We start from the raw sequence: 17964 nt of genomic DNA on the forward strand, positions 1-17964 counted from the left end.
ATTGTAAAAGAAGTGCCTCTCACAGGCTTCAAGGGCAAGGAGACCCTGCAAGAATCAGTGTCAGCATCGGCTGTGTTTATTTCCATCCTGGCTGGTAGCAGTATGGCCAGTTTCAGACCAGCCACAGTGCTAGGGCCAGGAAGCACTCTCATGGCCCTGTTTCAGGGTGGCTGCTGGCCTTCACTCATACTTGCAGAAATCCTTAAGTCCTTTGGGCAGGTGGAGCCCATCAATGGCCAACCGGTGCACCACGCTCCTCTGGATCACCAGGCGGCACAGAGTCTGCAGGGACGGCACTGTGAAAAGAAAGCTGTCAAAGGCAAAATGAACAGGAGGGTGGGGGCTGAGGCTGAGGCCCCGAAGATATAGGTCTTGATCCCCTCCCTTTTGTTGTTAACTTGGGCAAGTCCCTTCTGGCCTCCAGGCTCAGCCTGGCACAGGGCTGTTCATGTAATTGAGATAAGCACCTCTTTTGCAACACGTTCACAATGCCGCAGCCCTGTTTCTATGAGAGCAGCCCGCATGCTCGCTTAGCAGCTCCTGTGCGACCCCAACTTCCAGCACAGACCTGACACAGAGTGGATTCCAGTTCACTGAATTCATAAAATGTGATCATAGGTATAAATAAAGGGCTTAATAGGGCTATCATGAACCCGACCTCAGGATTAAGAAGCTCCCATCTGGGGTCAGCGATGCCTTCCAGCTGGTATGCCCAAATCTATGAGCATTTGTCTAATAAAAGAGCACATAATTCTCAAAGAGGACCAAAATTTAAAATCGGTTTAGAATCCATGCCCTAGGTTAATAAAGAGAATATTGGCAAAGCCAGAAGAGAAGTTAGAGGGCATCCTAATCAATCACAGCCAAGATGGGTAAATTGAGGTCCAGAGCCAGGGAGTGACTTGTCCAAGATCACAAGTAGAGGCAGAACCTGAAGTCAGATTCCCCAACTTCTAAAGTAATGCTGGACAGACCAAGGCCTTGAGAGTTCTAGCAGGTTCCTGTCCAGTGGCTGGGCCAGAAGGGGTCGCTGCCCAGGGGGTGGGATACCTACAACCGTACTCGAGCTGGACCAGGCGCACGCTCTTGGTGGAGGCAAAGACGTCCACCACTGCGTAGAGGGGCTGGGTGGCTGGTAGCCCCCGGGCGCTGGGGCCCATGTCCTCGCCGTTGATGACAATGTGCATGTCAGCCGTGCCGTCTGGACGCGGGCAGAAGAGAACGCCCAGACGGCTACGGCGCGCGGTCGGAGGCAGCACGTTCAGTTCATAGAGCTGGTCCAAGAGGTGGCTGTACAGCCCGGGCCGGCTGCGGCCCACCAGGCGGTCGCGGGGAATGCGAAACTGCTCAATGCACAAATACGGTTCCATCAGAAGGGTTGGAGGTCGGCTGGGGGCCGCTGCCTCCGCCTCCGGGCGGCCTTCCCTGGGCACACGGTTGTGATGACGCGTGATGGCGAAGACCCAGGTGTGGCCGAGGCTGACCAAGTCGGGCAGCGAAAACTCGGGCACGATGGTCAGACTGGCGGGGTCCAGAGCCGTCAGGCCGAGACGCAGGTGCCCGCACCAGCCCAGCTCTTTCTCCTCGATCTCCACCAGGAATACCTGGCCGGGGGCCAGCGGCTCGCGACTGAAGCACACGCCGTGGGCGAAGCTCTCCACGCGAGTGGCCCGCGTCCCCGAGGGGTCCACGCGGATGTTGGCGCCGTGCACTGGGTGGAAGCGGGTGGGAGGGGGCTCGGAGCGCACGGGTCCCCAGGGCGCACCCAGTTCCACAGGGTCGGAGACAGCAGCCATCTCCCGGCCATGAGGCAGACCAGCCAGCGCCGGGGGCTATTTTGGGCAGCGGGCTCACAGGGTAACCATGTAAGGTATTGCCCCCCTGACTCCCTTCCCCGAGTCTCAGCCTGGGGGTCCTAGCGCCGCTGGTTCAGCCATCCAGCCTAGAACAGGGCGCCCGGGAGTCTGGGGGATCCTGGCCGTCCACACCTGGGTCATGTGATCGCCGGCGCGCGGGATACGACCTGTGAGGCCCGCGGACCTTCACCGGCTTGAACTGCCGCCGCCACCGCCCCCTCCTTGCGCCGGGTCCGCAGAGACCACAGAAGGGCGGGAGGAAGACTGTCACGTGACGCCGTATCACACGTGATTCGGAATACACATGACTTCCATTCGCAGAGCACCTCCTGGAGAGCAAGGACGCAGGGCAGCAGAGGTGAGGGAATCCGGAGGCTGGAAGAGATCCCGGAGGTTGGAAGGGATTCTGGGGCCCTTAGGCGGTGCGCGGCGTTGAAGGCTAAGCGGGTGGGAGCTGGGGTTAGGCCTGGGCTTCCCCCGCGGCTGCGCCGCCAGCTCCTCCTCCCCAGGGGCGGCTGCGCAGCCACGGAGCCGGTAAACAGCCGGCACCCGTTTCCTGCCGCAGATGTTCCGAACCGTGCTGTCTCTGCCGTTCCTCCTGCTGCTGCTGCTCTCCTGGGCGCTCCGAAGCGAGACAGCCCCCAAAGAGGACGAGATCGATTGCCTGCCCGGCCTGGCCAAGCAGCCGTCTTTCCGCCAGTTCTCCGGCTACCTCAGAGGCTCCGGCTCCAAGCACCTCCACTACTGGTCTGCAGCCCTGCCTCCCAGGGCGCGATTTGGAGGGGCACTATGATGTGCACTTAGGGAGAAAATGGGGGTGGTTCTTAAGACCCCTGAGGGAGCCTGGGAGCAGGGAGGGCTGGAAGGAGCCCCTCCACCTGCACCCACCCTAGCCTGACTCCCCTCCCAGGTTTGTGGAGTCCCAGAAGGATCCCAAGAGCAGCCCTGTGGTTCTTTGGCTCAATGGAGGGCCAGGCTGTAGCTCCCTAGACGGCCTCCTCACGGAGCACGGCCCCTTCCTGGTGAGTGGAAAGCCGCTGTCTCCTCCGTAACCCCTGGTAAGGGGGAAGAACGGGACAGTTCCTGAAGGAAGGGCCAGGGAAGAGGGAGAAAAGGACTTTGTGACCTGGACCATTGGCTCGACTATCAATGCATTTCAGGGGTTTTGCCCGACTGTTAAGTACCCAGCATGGTGGCCTTTTCCCTCCACCCACCTGGCCCTTGGGACTTAGCCATCTCTTTCCTCTGCAGGTCCAGCCAGATGGTACCACCCTGGAGTACAACCCCTATTCTTGGAACCTGGTATCACTGCCACTGTGGGTCTTATGGGGGTGTCTGGGCACTTGGATGGGCTGGGGTGCCCTCTTCAGCCTGTTTTCACTTCCCCTCTAGATCGCCAATGTGTTATACCTTGAGTCCCCAGCTGGGGTCGGTTTCTCCTACTCTGATGACAAGTCTTATGCAACTAATGACACGGCGGTGAGTCTGGTGCCTGCCCACATGCCCTAGCCTCCCTGGCTGGCATGGTGCAGGGAGAGAAAGAGCATAGTCTTGGAGTCCATTTTTGGCTCTGTTGCATGCTACTGTAGTGTGCTCTCAGACAAATAACAGCTCTTGCACAAACAGGGTGGGTTGGTGTCATTATCTGAATTAGAAAGAATCTCCAAGATGATGACACCAACACCAACGCTTCCTGATTCCCTCCATCCCGCCATCCCCAGGTCGCCGAGAGCAATTTTGAAGCCCTTAAAGATTTCTTCCGCCTCTTCCCGGAGTACAAGGACAATGAGCTTTTCCTGACAGGAGAAAGCTATGCTGGCATCTACATCCCCACCCTGGCTGTGTTGGTCATGCAGGACCCCAGCATGAACCTTCAGGTGCAGTGAGGCTGCAGGAGGGAGGGGAGGCAACTTAGGTCAGAGCCTTGCAGTTAGCAAGGTCAAACAGGTCAACTCCCCCATCCTACCCAGTCTTCCTTCATGACATCCCTGCCACTAGCTGGCCTCTGCTTGTGTGCCTCCCACGACCGGAAGCTCTCCTGTCAGGCTGCCAGCTGGTTTTTTTTCTATGTTGAGTGGCCTCCCCCACCCAACCACTCCCACAAACCAGCCTGCCTTTCAGCTTCCAGATTGCTGAAGCTCTGGGTGGAGGTCAAGGGAGGCTCTTCCTCCTCACCATCCAGCTGAGCTGAACGTCCTGAGTGTTTCACAGGGCCTGGCTGTAGGAAATGGACTCTCCTCCTATGAGCAGAATGACAACTCCCTGGTCTATTTCGCCTACTACCATGGCCTTCTGGGAAACAGGTATGGGAGGGGACAGCTGGGCAATCTCCGGGGTGGGGCAGGTCATGGGACCTCAAATCTGTCCTCCAGGCACATGATATCCCACGCTCTACCCCGGCTTATGAGCTGAAGGTTGGGGCTGGGGTTGCCAGAAGGGTTTGGGGCTGAATGGCCAAATAAATATAATTTAAAGGGACTAAGGAGGATTGCAGTATGGCCCCAAGGCAGCCGGGTTAGGGACCTACCTACCATGCCCTGGGGTATGTCTCTGTCCCCTGGGATCAGGTCCTCTGAGATCAGGCCCTGCTGGGAGGTGGAGTAGATGGGTCTCAGGAATTTTCACTCATCTCCTACAGGCTCTGGTCTTCCCTCCAGACCCACTGCTGCTCTCAAAACAAGTGTAACTTCTATGACAACAAAGACCCAGAATGCGTGACCAATGTGAGGTTCTGCCCCCATCGAGAACGGGCCCACACACCCTCCCTGGGGACTCCCTGTTCCCCATCCCCTGTTGTTTCCTATCCTGCACCCTTCAGCAGTCGGGCGTTCTCTGGGACACATGAATATGGCTGTGTTCCCACCACCACTTCCTGGGCAAATCTTGTGACCCCTTTGAGGAGAAAGGACGTCTCACTTAGCAGACGTTTGGGATGTGCCAGGACTGGGCTGAATTATGGCAGTGTAGATTGTTTCTTCATCAGGATTCTCCTTCAGGGGAGATCATATGGTCCACATTCTCCAGATAAGGAAACTGAGACCAAGAATGTTGATGTCACTTGCCTGCAGTCTCAGTGAAAGGGAGTAGAGGCGCCGGGAGTTGGACCAGGCCTAGCAGATGCCTTCCACCGAGCCTCAGTTTCCCTACCTGTGAAGAGTCGGGGAAGGGTAATGACAAGGCCAAGTAGGAGAGCAGTGAATCTTGGGGCACGCTGGTGAGGTCGTGGGGAGGCCAGGCTTCTGTAAAGCATGGTGGCTTGGTGTGTCATTACAGCTTCAGGAAGTGTCCCACATCGTGGCCAGCTCCGGCCTCAACATCTACAACCTCTACGCCCCATGTGCTGGGGGGGTGCCCAGCCACCTAAGGTAGGCCCTGCTGGGAGCCCCTGGGGCCAACCCCAGCCCCATCTGGAGGCTCAGGCTCCCATCTTCCACTTCATTTACAGGTACGAGAAGGACACTGTCGTGGTCCAGGATCTGGGCAACATCTTTACCCTCCTGCCACTCAAGCAGATGTGGCATCAGGTGTTCAAGGCCTTCCTCCCAGCAGGGTGGGGAGGGACAGGGTAGGGACGTAAAGATCCTGACCTTCTGTCTGTGCTCCCCAGACACTCCTGCGTTCCGAGAGGACGGTGCGATTGGACCCTCCCTGCACCAACACCACAGCTGCCTCCACCTACCTCAACGATCCTTATGTGCGGAAGGCCCTCCACATCCCTGAGCAGCTGCCCCGATGGGACATGTGCAAGTGGGTTTCTGTGGCCACTCCTGGCCTGGGGCTAGTGGGCATCAGCAAGGTTCCCAGGGGTCCTTTGGCTAGGGCTTCCCAATGGGGGCGTGCCAGGCGTTCAGGGCATGACAGTGAATTGTTCAATAGGATGTTAAGATCCCTGACCCCCTACGTTAATTGATAATCAGCCACTTCATTCTTAAATGGCCACACTAGTTGTTAAAATATCAACGACTTCCACAGTGTTTAGTAAAGAGAGACTCTCCCACTCCCTACCCCTGCAAGTAAGAGGGTGACGCCTGACACAGCTGGGGCCACTCAGGTCCATTCTGATTGGTCACCACAAGCTCCTACACACTGATGCCATTTGCATCCCAGTCATTGTAACAAACCATTCTTAGTTCTAAATGGGGGTGGGTTGGGGACCTCTGAATTCCAGCCCCCCGGTCCCAGAGAGGTTACACGCCCAAGAAGGGACTGTATCCCAGCTGTCGGCCTCTTAGGCTGGAGCTTGGGAATAGGAGGGGAAAGGGAAGGAGCATTGATCAATTGTTTCTCTTTCTTCCCTAACCTGGACCGGGTCTTCCTGCCCACATGCACCTGCAGCTTCCTGGTAAATATTCAATACCGCCGTCTCTACAAAACCATGTCCTCCCAGTACCTCAAGCTGTTCACCTCCCAGGTGAGTGGGGGCAGCACAGCGGGGTCCACTAGCAGCCTCGGCACTTGAGCAGCCTGGCAAGGCAGGGGCACCTTTAGGGTGCCACTCAGGACAGGGGAAGCTGAAACTCCAAGAACTGAAGTCCTGTGCCTGGGGTCCTGTGGTTGGCCAGGTCAGGATTTGAACCTGGCTTTCTCCCTGCCTTATGCCGCTCTGTTGGAGGAGCCTTGAGGGTGAGAAGAGCTAGTCAGATTGTGTTACAAATGGGCAAACGGATGTCTAGGGTAGAAGAGGGCCCTGTCCAAGGGAGACACTGGCAGAGCTAGGCTAGGACCAGGTTCTGTACAACAGTTAGAGCCTGGGCTCTGGGGTCAGATGGCCTGGGTTCAGGTCCCTTTACTAGCCATGTGACCCTGGGCAAGGTTTTCACATATCTTGAGATTTGATTTCTCCATCTGTAAAATGGGGTTAGTAATGGTATCTACTACTTTCATAGGTTAAGTGTTTAGCAGGGCACTAGACATGTAGGAAGTGGTCAGAAAACACAAGAATTTGCTGGTGTGTGCTATGTAGCTGGACCCCTTGAATTCCCTGAGGGGTCAGGCTTGAACCAGGGAAGGGCTGGGGTATGGGTTTGTTCCACACTGTGTTTTTCCCCCTGGTCTGCTCCAGAAATACCGGATCCTGCTCTACAATGGAGATGTGGACATGGCCTGCAATTTCATGGGGGATGAGTGGTTTGTGGATTCCCTCAACCAGAAGGTATGGTGGGGGTCCTGGCCCCAGGGTAGGGTGGGTGCAGGGGGGTAGGGCAGCTTGATTCTGGTGGATAGAGGGCGAACCTAGAGGAGTTCCGTGCCCCTGGAGGTCTTGCTAGTGGTTGTGAGCAGAAATGAGGGGGCGGTTGCAGGCTGTTAACCTTTCCTGGTGGGGCAGATGGAGGTACAGCGCCGGCCCTGGTTAGTGAACTACGGGGACAGCGGGGAGCAGATCGCTGGCTTCGTGAAGGAATTCTCCCACATCGCCTTTCTCACCATCAAGGTAGGGCCTGGGCCTGGTGAGGACTGGTGGGGCAGGACCCACCTGTCCTTTCCTTCCGGCCTCCTTTGATGTTGGGTTACCATCTGGACCCTGGAAGGGCGAGTTTTCTGGAGGGATGGGGAAAATGGAAGGACTGGGGAGAAGGAAGGTCACTGGCTAGAGTGACCTTTAGGATGAAGGAAGCGCCCAGGGGCGGGGGTTGTACAGGGACGGAACCTCACAAAGCTTTGCTCTTCAGGGCGCCGGACACATGGTCCCCACCGACAAGCCCCAGGCTGCCCTCACCATGTTCTCCCGCTTCCTGAATAAGCAGCCGTACTGATGACTACGGGGCCCAGCGCCTCACTGTCGGGTCCAGACTTCCCCATCCTCTCCTGCTAGGGGGTCTTCTCTATGCAGAATGCCCCTGTGGGGCAGGTCTCGGCTTCCAGAACTGCTCCCACCCCACCTCCATTGCCCTGTGCATCCCAGACCTGGCCGCAGGGCCTCACATAGATGGTCTGGGGGGATATTTGCACTTTATTCCTGGCTGGGGTGGGGCCTGGCCTCTTCCTTGCTTTAAGATTGCTCTCAGCGCACTGATCCGCATTCTAGGAACACAAGAGAGCTTAGGATAGCCCACTGGGAGAGTGGACGGACTGTAATTGATGAACTGGCTGTGATTATGGAATTAAATTGGGTAAGGCTTAAAACCCGTCTTCTCTGTGGCACTCAGTGGGGGTTAGAGAGGACACTAAAGGCTGTGAGGGGGTGAGGGAGGGGATGAGAGGCACTGGAGTCCTGAATGCAGCTTGCCAGGGTGGTGGATGAGGGCTCAGACAGCTGCCGTGGAGGGGGATGGGGCACTGGATGCCTGGGGGTCCCTGGTGTAAGTAAGCTGGTTCTTCTTAATCACCTCTCGCAGCCCTTTGGCAAAGTGGAGATCGGCCCCGATGGTGAGGAAGCCCTGTGCAGGAGGGCAGAGAAGGGAGGCTGTTCATTCCATTACTGAGACCAGAGTTTAGAGATAGAGACTGAGTCCTAGGCCTCAATCAAGTGGGAGAGACAGAACAGCAAAACAGTTCTTAGAAATCCCTGTGAAGGGTGCTGAAATAGAGGTTGCAGGAGCACAGCCTGTGGAGCTCAAGGAGGGCTTCCTGGAGGAGGTGAGCTCTTAGCTAAAACCGGAAAGATTAGTAGACATTGGGGGTGGAGTCAGGGAAGAGTGGTCCAAGGTGAGGACACAGCCTGTGCAAAGGGGCTGGAGGAGTCTGATTAAGATTAAAATGAGAAGGGACAACTAGAGAGCTGTAGAGGAGGGGCAGGCTCTGCCCTCCTTCCCCATCACGCCACTACTCACCGCGTGGCTCGTCACCATCTCACGCACAAAGTTGATACCCTCAGGGAGTGGAATCTCCACCCCACGCCTGGTCCGCTCTGTGGGTGGGAACAGCCGGCTCAGTCTGGACCCACCCAGCTCCCCTGTGCTTTCCCCCTCCCTCTTCACATCCCCCACCCCTACCATTGAGCATGGGCATCACCCCAATCTGCAGCATGGTCTTCAGAGGGGCCTGCAGCGGGATCAGCTGGGAGGGAGGAGGTCTGAAGTCAGGGCAGCAAGTAGTGGGTGGGCCTGCCTCAGCTGCCCACCCCCCATTCTCAACTCACTGCCAGCGACTCCAGCGCAGACTGATTCGAGTAGATTCGGAACCTATGGGAGAGAAGGAAGGGTCCAGTGGGCAGGAGCCCTGCAAGCGCCCCTTTCCCCAGGCCACCCAGGCCTCCCCTCCAGAGTTTCAGTCCCACATGCTCCTCCCACCCACCTTTCCAGGGCGTTCTACCACTTGCCAGGTGTGTAACCTTGGGTGAGTCATTTCTCCCTCTTTGGGCCCCCTTTTCTCCAAGTCGCCTACTTTTATTCGTGGCCCACTTCGTATATGCCAGTCTTCTGCTGGCAGCTTTACCAGTGTTGTTTGTTTTTCTTTAGCAAAACTTAGTGCTTACTCCCTGCCAGATACTATGCATGTTAAAAAAAACAAAAGGTTAAATATTAAAATATTTTAAAAGGCCACCTGATTTAAGCCTCATAACAACCCTAAGTAGGCACTTTTAGGATTTGCACTTTATAGATGAGGCATATGAGGCCCAGAGAGACTAAGTAATTTGCATGAGGTCACATAGCTCATAAATTGCAGAACCTGTCTCTCGAATCTAGGCTCTTAACCACAACCCTGCATTATGTCATTTAACCCCAGAACAACGCTGTCCAATAGAACTTTCTGTAAAACATTCTGTATCTGCACCGCCCACACAATAGCCACTAGCTCCATGTGGTCACAGAAATGTGCACCTGAGGAACTACCGAATTATAATTAGTGACAGGTAAGTAGCCACACGAGTCTGCCACACTGGACAGCGCAGCCTGAGAAACTACTATAGATGCTATATTTAGAACGTGAAGACAATGAAGCTTAGAAAGGTAAAATGAGTTGTCTTAAGATCACAAAGCTGAGCTGTACCAAAATCTGTTCTCATGTGCTTTGCTGTGACTACGGACATGTCTCATCTTTGCTCTGCCTGCCTCTGGGTGGAGAGAATGCAGAAAAGTTACACTATGATGAAGCACTTTTTATGCCTTAACAAAGACCCCAGCTCTCCAGTGGCTTATAGGTAGGACTGAATTTTAGCTCCCCAGGATTGTTGGGCAGCTGTGATTATGCTGAAGACACTGAGGCTCAGAGAGGTTACAGGCTGGCCCTAGACCTTCAGACACCTGCCCACCTGCGCAGGTCCAGCTGTGTGCGCAGCGCCTTCCCCCGGAGTGCCATCTTGGCGCTGAGACGGGCATCCTGTGTAGGCAAGTGGGGAGGGCGGTGTTACTGACCCAAAGGGTCTGCAGCCCACCTCTCCCCAACCCTCCGCAGTCCCCACTCTGGTGCCCGCACCATGGTCATGCTGGACAGCTGGACCTCAGGCTGGTTGGGTGGGACCAAGGCGATGGTGACACTGGCAGTGACGGAGATGGTGGTGCCAGAGGGCTTGATGGTGCAGCGAGGTGGCGCTGTGACTCGCAGCTCTAGCTTCAGCGGAGAGTCGATCACTGCGGGGCTCTGGGGACAGAGCAGGGAGGGAGGGTTAAGTCCCAGGTCTGTTCCCTGGTGAGTCCCCGGGGAGGAGGGGGTGACTCAGACTCTACCCTCGGGAGCCCAGAGACACAAATAGGAAGACTGGCCACGTTCCTACCTCCCGCCAACACTCACCAGTAGGACGATGCTCCCAAAGTAGGTGGCCCTCAGCAGCATGTCCAGATCGTGGGGCACCTGGACAGGGGAATTGAGGGTAAGGCAGGAGCTCCATCCCAGGCCCTCCTCTTTCCCATCCTACAAACAGACCCTGGCATACCTTGTCCCCCACCAGCAACAGCTGCAGGGCCCCTGCTCGGAAGTAGCTCTCCATGGCAGAGTCGAAGAAGAACTCAGAGAAGGCCACATACACCATCCGCTCTTCCTCCTGCAGCTGGGGCTCCACCGCCTGGTTGGGCAGGCTCCAGTTTCCCTCGGCCAGGGGAAAGAAGGCCCCCTGGGGTTGGGGGATCAGGGTCAGGGGCAAGGCAGACTGGCCCAGCACCCAGACGTCTCCAGGTCCTGCGTCAGATTGGACCCAGCTGCTGTCCTTGGGGGACTCAACAAGTACTTTTTGCTGTTAATGGAGGTACTAGGGATTGAACCTAGGACCCTATGCAGGTTAAGTATGTGCTCTGCCACTGAGCTATTGAGCTATATTACCCCATCCCCAACCAGGTATTTTCTTAAAAAGCATAGAAAGGAGCAATTCCATCAAACTGGAGAAAGGAGATTCAGGAAAGGATTCAAGGAGGAGGTGGCATTTGAGTGGGCCTTGAAAGCTAGATGGCAGCAATGATCACAGCTGGTGGTTACGTATACATAGCAATTCTTCCGTGCCCCTTACCTAGACAAACTCCTTTAATCCGCAATTCTCCAGGTGGTATGTCTTCTTACTGTATTATTTCTATTTACATATTAGGGAACAGGCACAGAGAGGTTAAGCCACTGGCTTAAGATCACACAGCTAGAGAGTGGCAGAGCTGACCTTCAGGTATTCTAGCTCCAGAGTCTGTGCTCTGAAACTGCTCCAGTCCACTGGGAGGAGCAATGGTAATGGCCACATAACTAGCTGTGCAGCCTTGGACAAGTGACATCACCTCCCCGAGCAAGTCTCCACATCCCTAAAATGAGCATAACGTCAGTACCAGACTTACGGGGTTGTGAAAAGATGAAATAAGATTATGTGCATAGAGCTGAATATTTAATTCCTTCAGGGGAGATAGGGGAAGACAGTGCATGAGCAAAGGCCCTGAGGTAGGAAGCGAAGGGCATGTTTGGAAAAGAGTAGCTGCAGAGAAACAGGATGAAGTTAGAGATTCAGGGCCAGACAAGATTTAACTAAGGCTCAAATACCACACCCAGGTGTTGAGCCTAATCTTGTAGGCAACGGGGAGCCACAGCATCCCCAGCAATGGATCGGCCGCATCAGAGCTTTGCTTTAGGGGACTAAAACCAGCAGCCTCGGGGAGAAAGGGGTTCTGGTTACACACACCAGCTGGGCAGCTCACCCGGAAGTCCATGTCCAGGTTGCTGGTGGAGGCCACAGGGTCCTTCAGGAGGGAGTAGTCAATGCCGACCAGCTCGTCCACAGCTCTGCGCACTGCAGGGAGGGGCTCGAGTCACTCAAAGCTGTGTGATGCTGGGCAAGGTGCTTAAGCTCTCTGGGCCTCAGTTGCTTGTACATAAAATGGTGATTATAATACTCCCTTCACAGGGTTGTTGATGATCAAAGTGGTTTTCTGTGGAAAGCACTTAGTGCCTCGTGTGCCGTAAGTGCTCAACAATGTTAGCTATTATTGTTGTTGTTGTTGTTGTCATTGTTGTTACTACTACTACTGCTACAGAGATCTCATCAAGTCACTAAACAAGATGGCAAGGGATTCCCTTCTCTCATTGGTTTCCCCTGCCTTCTCTTTCCCATCCTGTGCCCTATGTATGTGGAGTGATGATCTAGCTCACAGCTTAAGAAAAGGGAACTCACATTAATTACCTATTGAGTACTAGGTGATGAACACAGACAAGAGAATTCACCTTAATCGAGCACCTATTAAGTGCCAGGTGATGAACCCAAATGAGGCCCCAACAGCAATCACATATTAAGGATCTTGACAACCATGCCCTCAGTTAACACTCAGAGCAACCCCAGCGGAAGTGGCATCAGCCAAGCAAGGAAACCAAGGAAGTAAGAGGAGTACTTACTTTCAGACATACAGGAAATTGGTGGCAGAGGCCACATTTGAACCCAGGGCTGTTGCATGGCAGGGCTTGGAAGGGGCCAACTCTGGTGCTACATGACAGCGCTCACCCAGCCTCCTCCCCACCCCTACTCCAGCTCCAGGGACAGGGCCCAGACCTCCCAGCCCCGCAGCAGTGCCAACTCACCAGGCACCGTGTCCAGAAGGGAGTTGAGAAGCACTGTCCCTGCGTGGTAGAGCACGGGGCAGATCTGGGAGGTGGGGGCCAGAGTCAAGGTCTTCCAAAGAGAGGGCATGCCCACCCCCGCTGGCCCCAGCAGCTCGCCCCCAACCTGCCTTGGCCCATACCTGCTGGTTGAGGAGGAAGCGCATTCCTGAGGTGATAAATGTGGAGAGGAATTCATATACCTTCCTGTGAGGAGAGGAGAGGCCAGGTAAGCCCATCCCCTGTCCCTACACCAAGCCAGGTCTGGGAGAAATCACAGTGACTGGAGATGGTTGGGGCTGGGGCTAAATACCTCCATTTCAACTTAAATTACTACCTCTTTAATAGATGTTTTCCATGACTTGGGCTCAAATCCCTTCTCCAGGCTGATTCTCAAGACCTTTCCTATCCCTGCCTCACACCAACCAAATTAATCTAAGCAGAGTTCCTCAAACTTACTCTGAGCACCCCCACCTCTATGTGCTTACTCATGCCCTCCCTCCCACCTTCAATGCTCCTACCCTGTATTCCCCCTGTCTGGGCACTGATGCTTCCTCTTCCAGGCAGTCCTGCCAGATTACTCTTCTTTGAACTCCCCAGAGTACTTTCCTGGTCCCATTCTCAAAGCCCTGATGACAAATGTTTTGTCCCTCCAGCCAGGCTTTAAGCTCCTTTCTGAGTCCTCAGGGCCTGGCATACACTTTGTTTGCTAATTAATAAAATAATTGACAGTGTACCAACACCAGATAATAAATCCACCATCTTCTCTCCCCTACCCTTTTCCAGAACCAGCACAAAGTCCCCTTCTCAGCCCTAAACCTAGAACTATGTGACTATTTTTATTAGTTGTAGTAAGAGCTACGAATTACTGAGAACCCAGTGCATGCCCACCGTAAACACTAGTCCTCACAATTATTATCTTAAGTGGCTAGTTGCGTATTATATGCAAGGTACTTTTCTAAATATTTTTACCTAGATTAACACAAACACTCTTCACAACCAACATCTTATAAAATAGGTTCTATTACCATCCCCATCTTAGAGCTTCAGTGACTTGTACAAGGTCACACAGCCAGGAAGTGGTGGTGCTGAGATTTGGACTCAGCTAGTCTGACTCCCAAGCTTGTGCATTTTGCATTGCACTAGGCAAAGGGGCTGTGGGGCTCAAGTGGGGAGCACTGGGGTTGGGGATGGGGCTTACTTGAAGGTTCCCCCAAAGACTGCATGCATTCTGGAGACAGAGGCCTGGCAGGAGACATTGGACACTTTGATCCGGCCAGTGGGATCCCGGGAGAGCTGCAGAGCCGTGTGGATGGACATGCCCTCGGCGGAGGTGTTTATGTAGCCCCCATCATAGCTGCGGCAGGGGTAGGGGTGTTAATGTTCATTCCAGCTGGGAGCTTAATTAAGTTGTCACTGCCCCCCTCCTCACTCCACTACATCATGACCCCTGTTAATAAGGCTTCACTTTTGAACAATTTACCATTCTACCAAATCCCATCAACTCTTACGAAGTGGGTATGAATGTCTCTATTGTACAGATGAAGAAACTGAGGCTCAGAAAGGCTATAGGATTGCTCACAGCTCCACAGCACCCTCAGCCCTCCTAATCCACCCTCTCCTGGCAGTACCAGGTCCTCACAAGAACCAGTAGAGAAGCTGTCTCCGGAAGCGCAGCCCCAAGGAGGCATTGTTGATTTGTAGCATCAGCTCTTGTTCTGGCTGGAAATGGAGCTCTGAGGATGTCAGCTGCAGCTCCGTGACCTTCACGCTGCGGGAGGCCTCAAGGTCAGATGCAGGACCAAGAAAAGGGGACCCCAACCAGTCACAGTAAATTAATTCCCTTCTCCTCCAGTCCAGGTTGAGGAAACTGAGGTGGTGTGGAATGAATTCTTCCATTGCCCCTCATGTGCCCAGCCTGTACTTGGGTGGCTACAAGTTGGACTTGGGTGGCTCAGAGATTAGCTTCTCCTGACCCAGGTGTTAAAAGTGAGCTTCACCCGATCTCTTAGAAGTCTCATTGCACTCCCCTCCCTACCCGAGCCTGGGAATGCCAGACCCTGTCCCCAGGATCCTAAACCACAGGCCTTTATCCCCTGTTCCTCTGACCTCTGGCATTAGCTCCACCCCGGTGCCGGACAACCCCACTCTCATCCATTGTCAAGTTTCTTGACCCCGCCTCTCTGTTGCTCTTTGGCCACGCCTCAATTCCACAGGTTTGGCTTTGCTTTTCTTGGTCCCACCCACATCTTCTAGGCCACGCCCATTGTCTTGGTCCCGCCTGTGAAGGCAGGCTTGGCCTTTATCTTTTCCGGCTTCATGCTGTTTAAATCCTGCCTCGTCGATTTGGACACGCCCCCGTTCCACACGGGCATCCAGTCTCCCGAGACTCAGTAGTATTTCCTAAGCCCCGCCCCTCCCAGGCCCCGCCCCCACGTACTCAGAGATGTTGTAGAAGAAGTGGCCCTCTCTGCCCCGCAGGTCCGGAATGGTGATGGTCTCCAGCTCTTGCTCCAGAAAGCGCAGCCCCTCCTCCTTCACTGAAGTATCAGTGAGACCCTTAGATCCTGCACTGACGGCTGGGGCGACTCCACCCACACAGGCCCTCGCCCGCCCCCGCGCCTTACCCAGATCCAGAGCCTTAGAGGTGATGCGGATCTTGCAGCCGGGGAGCTCGGCGTGAGCGCCTGCCAGCAGCACTAGGACGAGGGCCCCGAAGAGGGCCATGGCGAGTGGGCCTGGGGGTGGAGTGGGGTCGCGGGAGTCATCTGGGCCGCTAAAACCCACTCCTCCTCGGATATCCAAGCAGAATAGGGGGCTGGCCCCTATCGTTACCCTTGAGTTAGCTGTTCGGGGAACTTGGAACCAATAACATTGCCTCTATTGGGCAAATGAGAAAACCGAGGCTCAGAGAGGCCATGCGACGTGACCTCTGGCTCCCAGAGGATTTGGGGCACGAGGGAGAGGGAGGGAACATCCTCGGTTTCCTCGTGCAACCGCCACGTGACAAGTATGGACCTCCAGGGGCCCAACACCCCCCAGCCCCAACAACAACCTCCCCTTTCCTTCGGCGGAGGGAGGGCGCGGCTTGCACGTTACCATGGGAACTGCTGCACGCGCATTCCTGGGGGGTGGCTTGCGGTCTCCTAGGTCCCGCGCAGGGGGAATAGAGGGTGCAGCCGGCTCCACCAGGTCCTAAATCTCTGTCATCGGGATTCTATCTGGTGGCCCCCATCTCAGCGCTCTCTTTCAGGGTATCTCTTCCCCACCCCGGGTTCAGTAGAACATGCGGCTGCGCGAGGGTCTGGAGGGTAGATGGGGACGCGCCCCAACTTACTCTGCCGTGGAGCTGGTGGTCGGCTCGGTCACGTGGGGGCGGCAGGCAGCGCAGGGGATCCCGGCGGCGGGGTCTGGCGGGGCAGCGCTGTTCCTGCCGCCTTTATAAAGCTGGGCCTCCCCGACCCCCCTCCTCTCTCTCTCTCTCTCTCTCTCTCTCTCTCTCTCTCTCTCTCTCTCTCTCTCTCTCTCTCTCTCTCTCTCTCTCTCTCTCTCTCTCTCTCTCTCTCTCTCTCTCTCTCTCTCTCTCTCTCTCTCTCTCTCTCTCTCTCTCTCTCTCGCTCTCCCCTCCTCCCTCGGGAGTTGGGAAGAGATGGGGCGGGACGCTGGCAGCAGAGAGGGCGGAGAGGGCTGTACAGAGCCCCGTGACAAGCCCAGCTGCTGTCAAGACTAGTAGGGGACCCAAGCCCATCAGGAGGGAGGGAAGTGCAGAAGTTAGACGGCCCAACCCCAACAATCCCTGATTTGCTGGGAACTTGGTTCAGAGTCCAGTTACCCGTCTCTTCCTGCAAGATCCTGGGCAAGACACTTCACTTCGGTCCCTGAGCCTCAGTTACCTCATCAAGGAAAATGTGCTGTGATAATAGGAACTACCTTAGATCCAGGGCAATTCACAAAGTCGATGCCCAAGGCACGTTTTTCCCTTCCCTTCCACCCACAGTCATCTCAGGACCTCTCCTTGTCAGGTTTCACTTTGGGAACTACCCAACTGTTTCTGTGTCAACTACTTGCAGACCTTAAGAGCCCAGAGACCTCTCCCACTGGGGTTCAAGAAAGTGCTGCCAGCCCAAGAGGACATTCCAGATTGCTGGAATCACCCTGAGGGAGGTTTGGCATTTCCTCAGGGACTGTGGATTTGGGGTGAACCTTTGGCGCCAGGGTCTCTGCGCAGTACCCCCATGTACTGCCTACCAGTGTTCCCAACTCCTAGGACCGGCACAGCGTAGGTGCTTGCTACTTTTGTTATCAAACGCATTAAAGTGGAAAGAAGAACAATATTGAACACATATTTAGCACAAAGCACTCATCCAGGCATGATGACCAACTCATCTTGATTTGCCCAGGACTTTCCCAAATTTTGAAACTGAAAGTTTTCTTTCCTGGGAGCCCCTACAGTCCCAGGCAAACCATGATGGTTGGTGACCCTAGATCTAGATTCATTTAATCTTCTTAACAACCTATGAGGTCAGTACTACTATGTACCCTCTTTAGCAGGAAACTAGAGGGAAAGATCATCCTTGGCTGCTATTGGGGAACCCACAGACTGTTCACGGCAGGATGTGAAGGGGTGTTTACAGCCCAGTAGTTAAGTGCTTAGACTTTTGCATCTGACAGACCAGGGTTCAAATCCTAGGCTATCAATTCTTAGGTGTATGACCTTGGACTCCTTACTTTAGCCGCCCTAAGCCTCAATTTCCCCATCCTAAAATGGAGACAATTAGGTTATTGGAGGCATGAATGAAATAGGCACAGCGCATGTGCTGGGCATGATACATGGCACACCATTAATGCCAAATAAATGCTAGCTATAATTAGGGGCACGGATCACAAGCAAACAAGGCAGAAAGGGTGTAGGAGGGGAACAGAGAAAGTGCTAAGGCTATCCAGAGGAGGAAGTGCCTCTGTGCCTTTGAACTCTAGTAACCTTTGCTCTTCCTGGAGTCTGGCTCTAGCAGAAAACCTGGTGAACACTGGTTTCCTTTCCTCTCAACTGGAATGCAAGCTGTCTTTGTATCATTGTTATCTCTTGCAGAGTCCTGGCCCCTGTAACTCACTGTCCCCACAGCAGCCTCAGTGAACTTTAAATGTAGCTATGTGACCTTGGGCAACCTCTTTA

The 17964-nt window shown here is 54.7% G+C and overlaps 3 protein-coding genes across 6 annotated transcripts; 1 reads left to right on the forward strand and 2 right to left on the reverse strand.

Moving 5' to 3' along the window:
• Positions 1-54: 54 nt before the first annotated feature.
• Positions 55-2230, reverse strand: NEURL2 (neuralized E3 ubiquitin protein ligase 2). Of its 2 annotated transcripts, none has more exons than XM_015237772.3 (2): positions 1055-2230; positions 55-310 (listed from the first exon to the last, which is right to left on the reverse strand). In XM_015237772.3, the coding sequence occupies exons 1-2, from the start codon at positions 1794-1796 to the stop codon at positions 264-266; spliced, it is 789 nt and encodes a 262-aa protein (XP_015093258.1). In that variant the 5' UTR covers positions 1797-2230; the 3' UTR covers positions 55-263. The 2 variants fall into 2 exon arrangements, with proteins under 2 accessions (XP_015093258.1, XP_006202546.1); XM_006202484.4 differs by having other exon boundaries at positions 55-296; positions 1055-2228.
• On the forward strand, positions 2083-7979 carry CTSA (cathepsin A). Of its 2 annotated transcripts, none has more exons than XM_006202478.4 (15): positions 2083-2214; positions 2422-2603; positions 2767-2878; positions 3108-3158; positions 3249-3335; positions 3578-3733; positions 4068-4159; positions 4495-4579; positions 5130-5221; positions 5302-5380; positions 5464-5603; positions 6192-6267; positions 6919-7008; positions 7183-7287; positions 7526-7979. In XM_006202478.4, the coding sequence occupies exons 1-15, from the start codon at positions 2161-2163 to the stop codon at positions 7607-7609; spliced, it is 1485 nt and encodes a 494-aa protein (XP_006202540.1). In that variant the 5' UTR covers positions 2083-2160; the 3' UTR covers positions 7610-7979. The 2 variants fall into 2 exon arrangements, with proteins under 2 accessions (XP_006202540.1, XP_015093257.1); XM_015237771.3 differs by having other exon boundaries at positions 2183-2249.
• On the reverse strand, positions 7896-16296 carry PLTP (phospholipid transfer protein). 2 transcript variants are annotated; one of them, XM_006202479.4, is made up of 16 exons: positions 16129-16292; positions 15419-15529; positions 15232-15331; positions 14434-14562; positions 13993-14148; positions 12935-12998; positions 12774-12837; positions 11900-11991; positions 10669-10845; positions 10527-10586; positions 10212-10376; positions 10048-10115; positions 8935-8977; positions 8789-8852; positions 8627-8703; positions 7896-8233 (listed from the first exon to the last, which is right to left on the reverse strand). In XM_006202479.4, the coding sequence occupies exons 2-16, from the start codon at positions 15516-15518 to the stop codon at positions 8102-8104; spliced, it is 1491 nt and encodes a 496-aa protein (XP_006202541.1). In that variant the 5' UTR covers positions 15519-15529; positions 16129-16292; the 3' UTR covers positions 7896-8101. The 2 variants fall into 2 exon arrangements, 1 of the variants encoding a protein (XP_006202541.1); XR_012061772.1 differs by having other exon boundaries at positions 8093-8233; positions 8789-8868; positions 16129-16296.
• Between the last annotated feature and the right edge of the window lie 1668 nt (positions 16297-17964).

This window comes from Vicugna pacos, chromosome 19 (genome assembly GCF_048564905.1).
Source record: "Vicugna pacos chromosome 19, VicPac4, whole genome shotgun sequence".
NCBI lineage: Eukaryota > Metazoa > Chordata > Mammalia > Artiodactyla > Camelidae > Vicugna > Vicugna pacos.

Coding starts and splice junctions, on each gene's coding strand:
- CTSA (XM_006202478.4), top strand. CDS start 2,161: ATGACTTCCATTCGCAGAGCACCTCCTGGAGAGCAAGGACGCAGGGCA. Junction 5,381..5,463: donor TCAAGCAGATGTGGCATCAG/GTGTTCAAGGCC, acceptor TGTGCTCCCCAG/ACACTCCTGCGTTCCGAGAG. Junction 7,288..7,525: donor TCGCCTTTCTCACCATCAAG/GTAGGGCCTGGG, acceptor TTTGCTCTTCAG/GGCGCCGGACACATGGTCCC.
- PLTP (XM_006202479.4), bottom strand. CDS start 15,518: ATGGCCCTCTTCGGGGCCCTCGTCCTAGTGCTGCTGGCAGGCGCTCAC. Junction 15,332..15,418: donor CTCTAAGGCTCTGGATCTGG/GTAAGGCGCGGG, acceptor CTGATACTTCAG/TGAAGGAGGAGGGGCTGCGC. Junction 8,704..8,788: donor GGTGATGCCCATGCTCAATG/GTAGGGGTGGGG, acceptor TCCCACCCACAG/AGCGGACCAGGCGTGGGGTG.
- NEURL2 (XM_006202484.4), bottom strand. CDS start 1,796: ATGGCTGCTGTCTCCGACCCTGTGGAACTGGGTGCGCCCTGGGGACCC. Junction 297..1,054: donor GGTCCAGCTCGAGTACGGTT/GTAGGTATCCCA, acceptor TTCTTTTCACAG/TGCCGTCCCTGCAGACTCTG.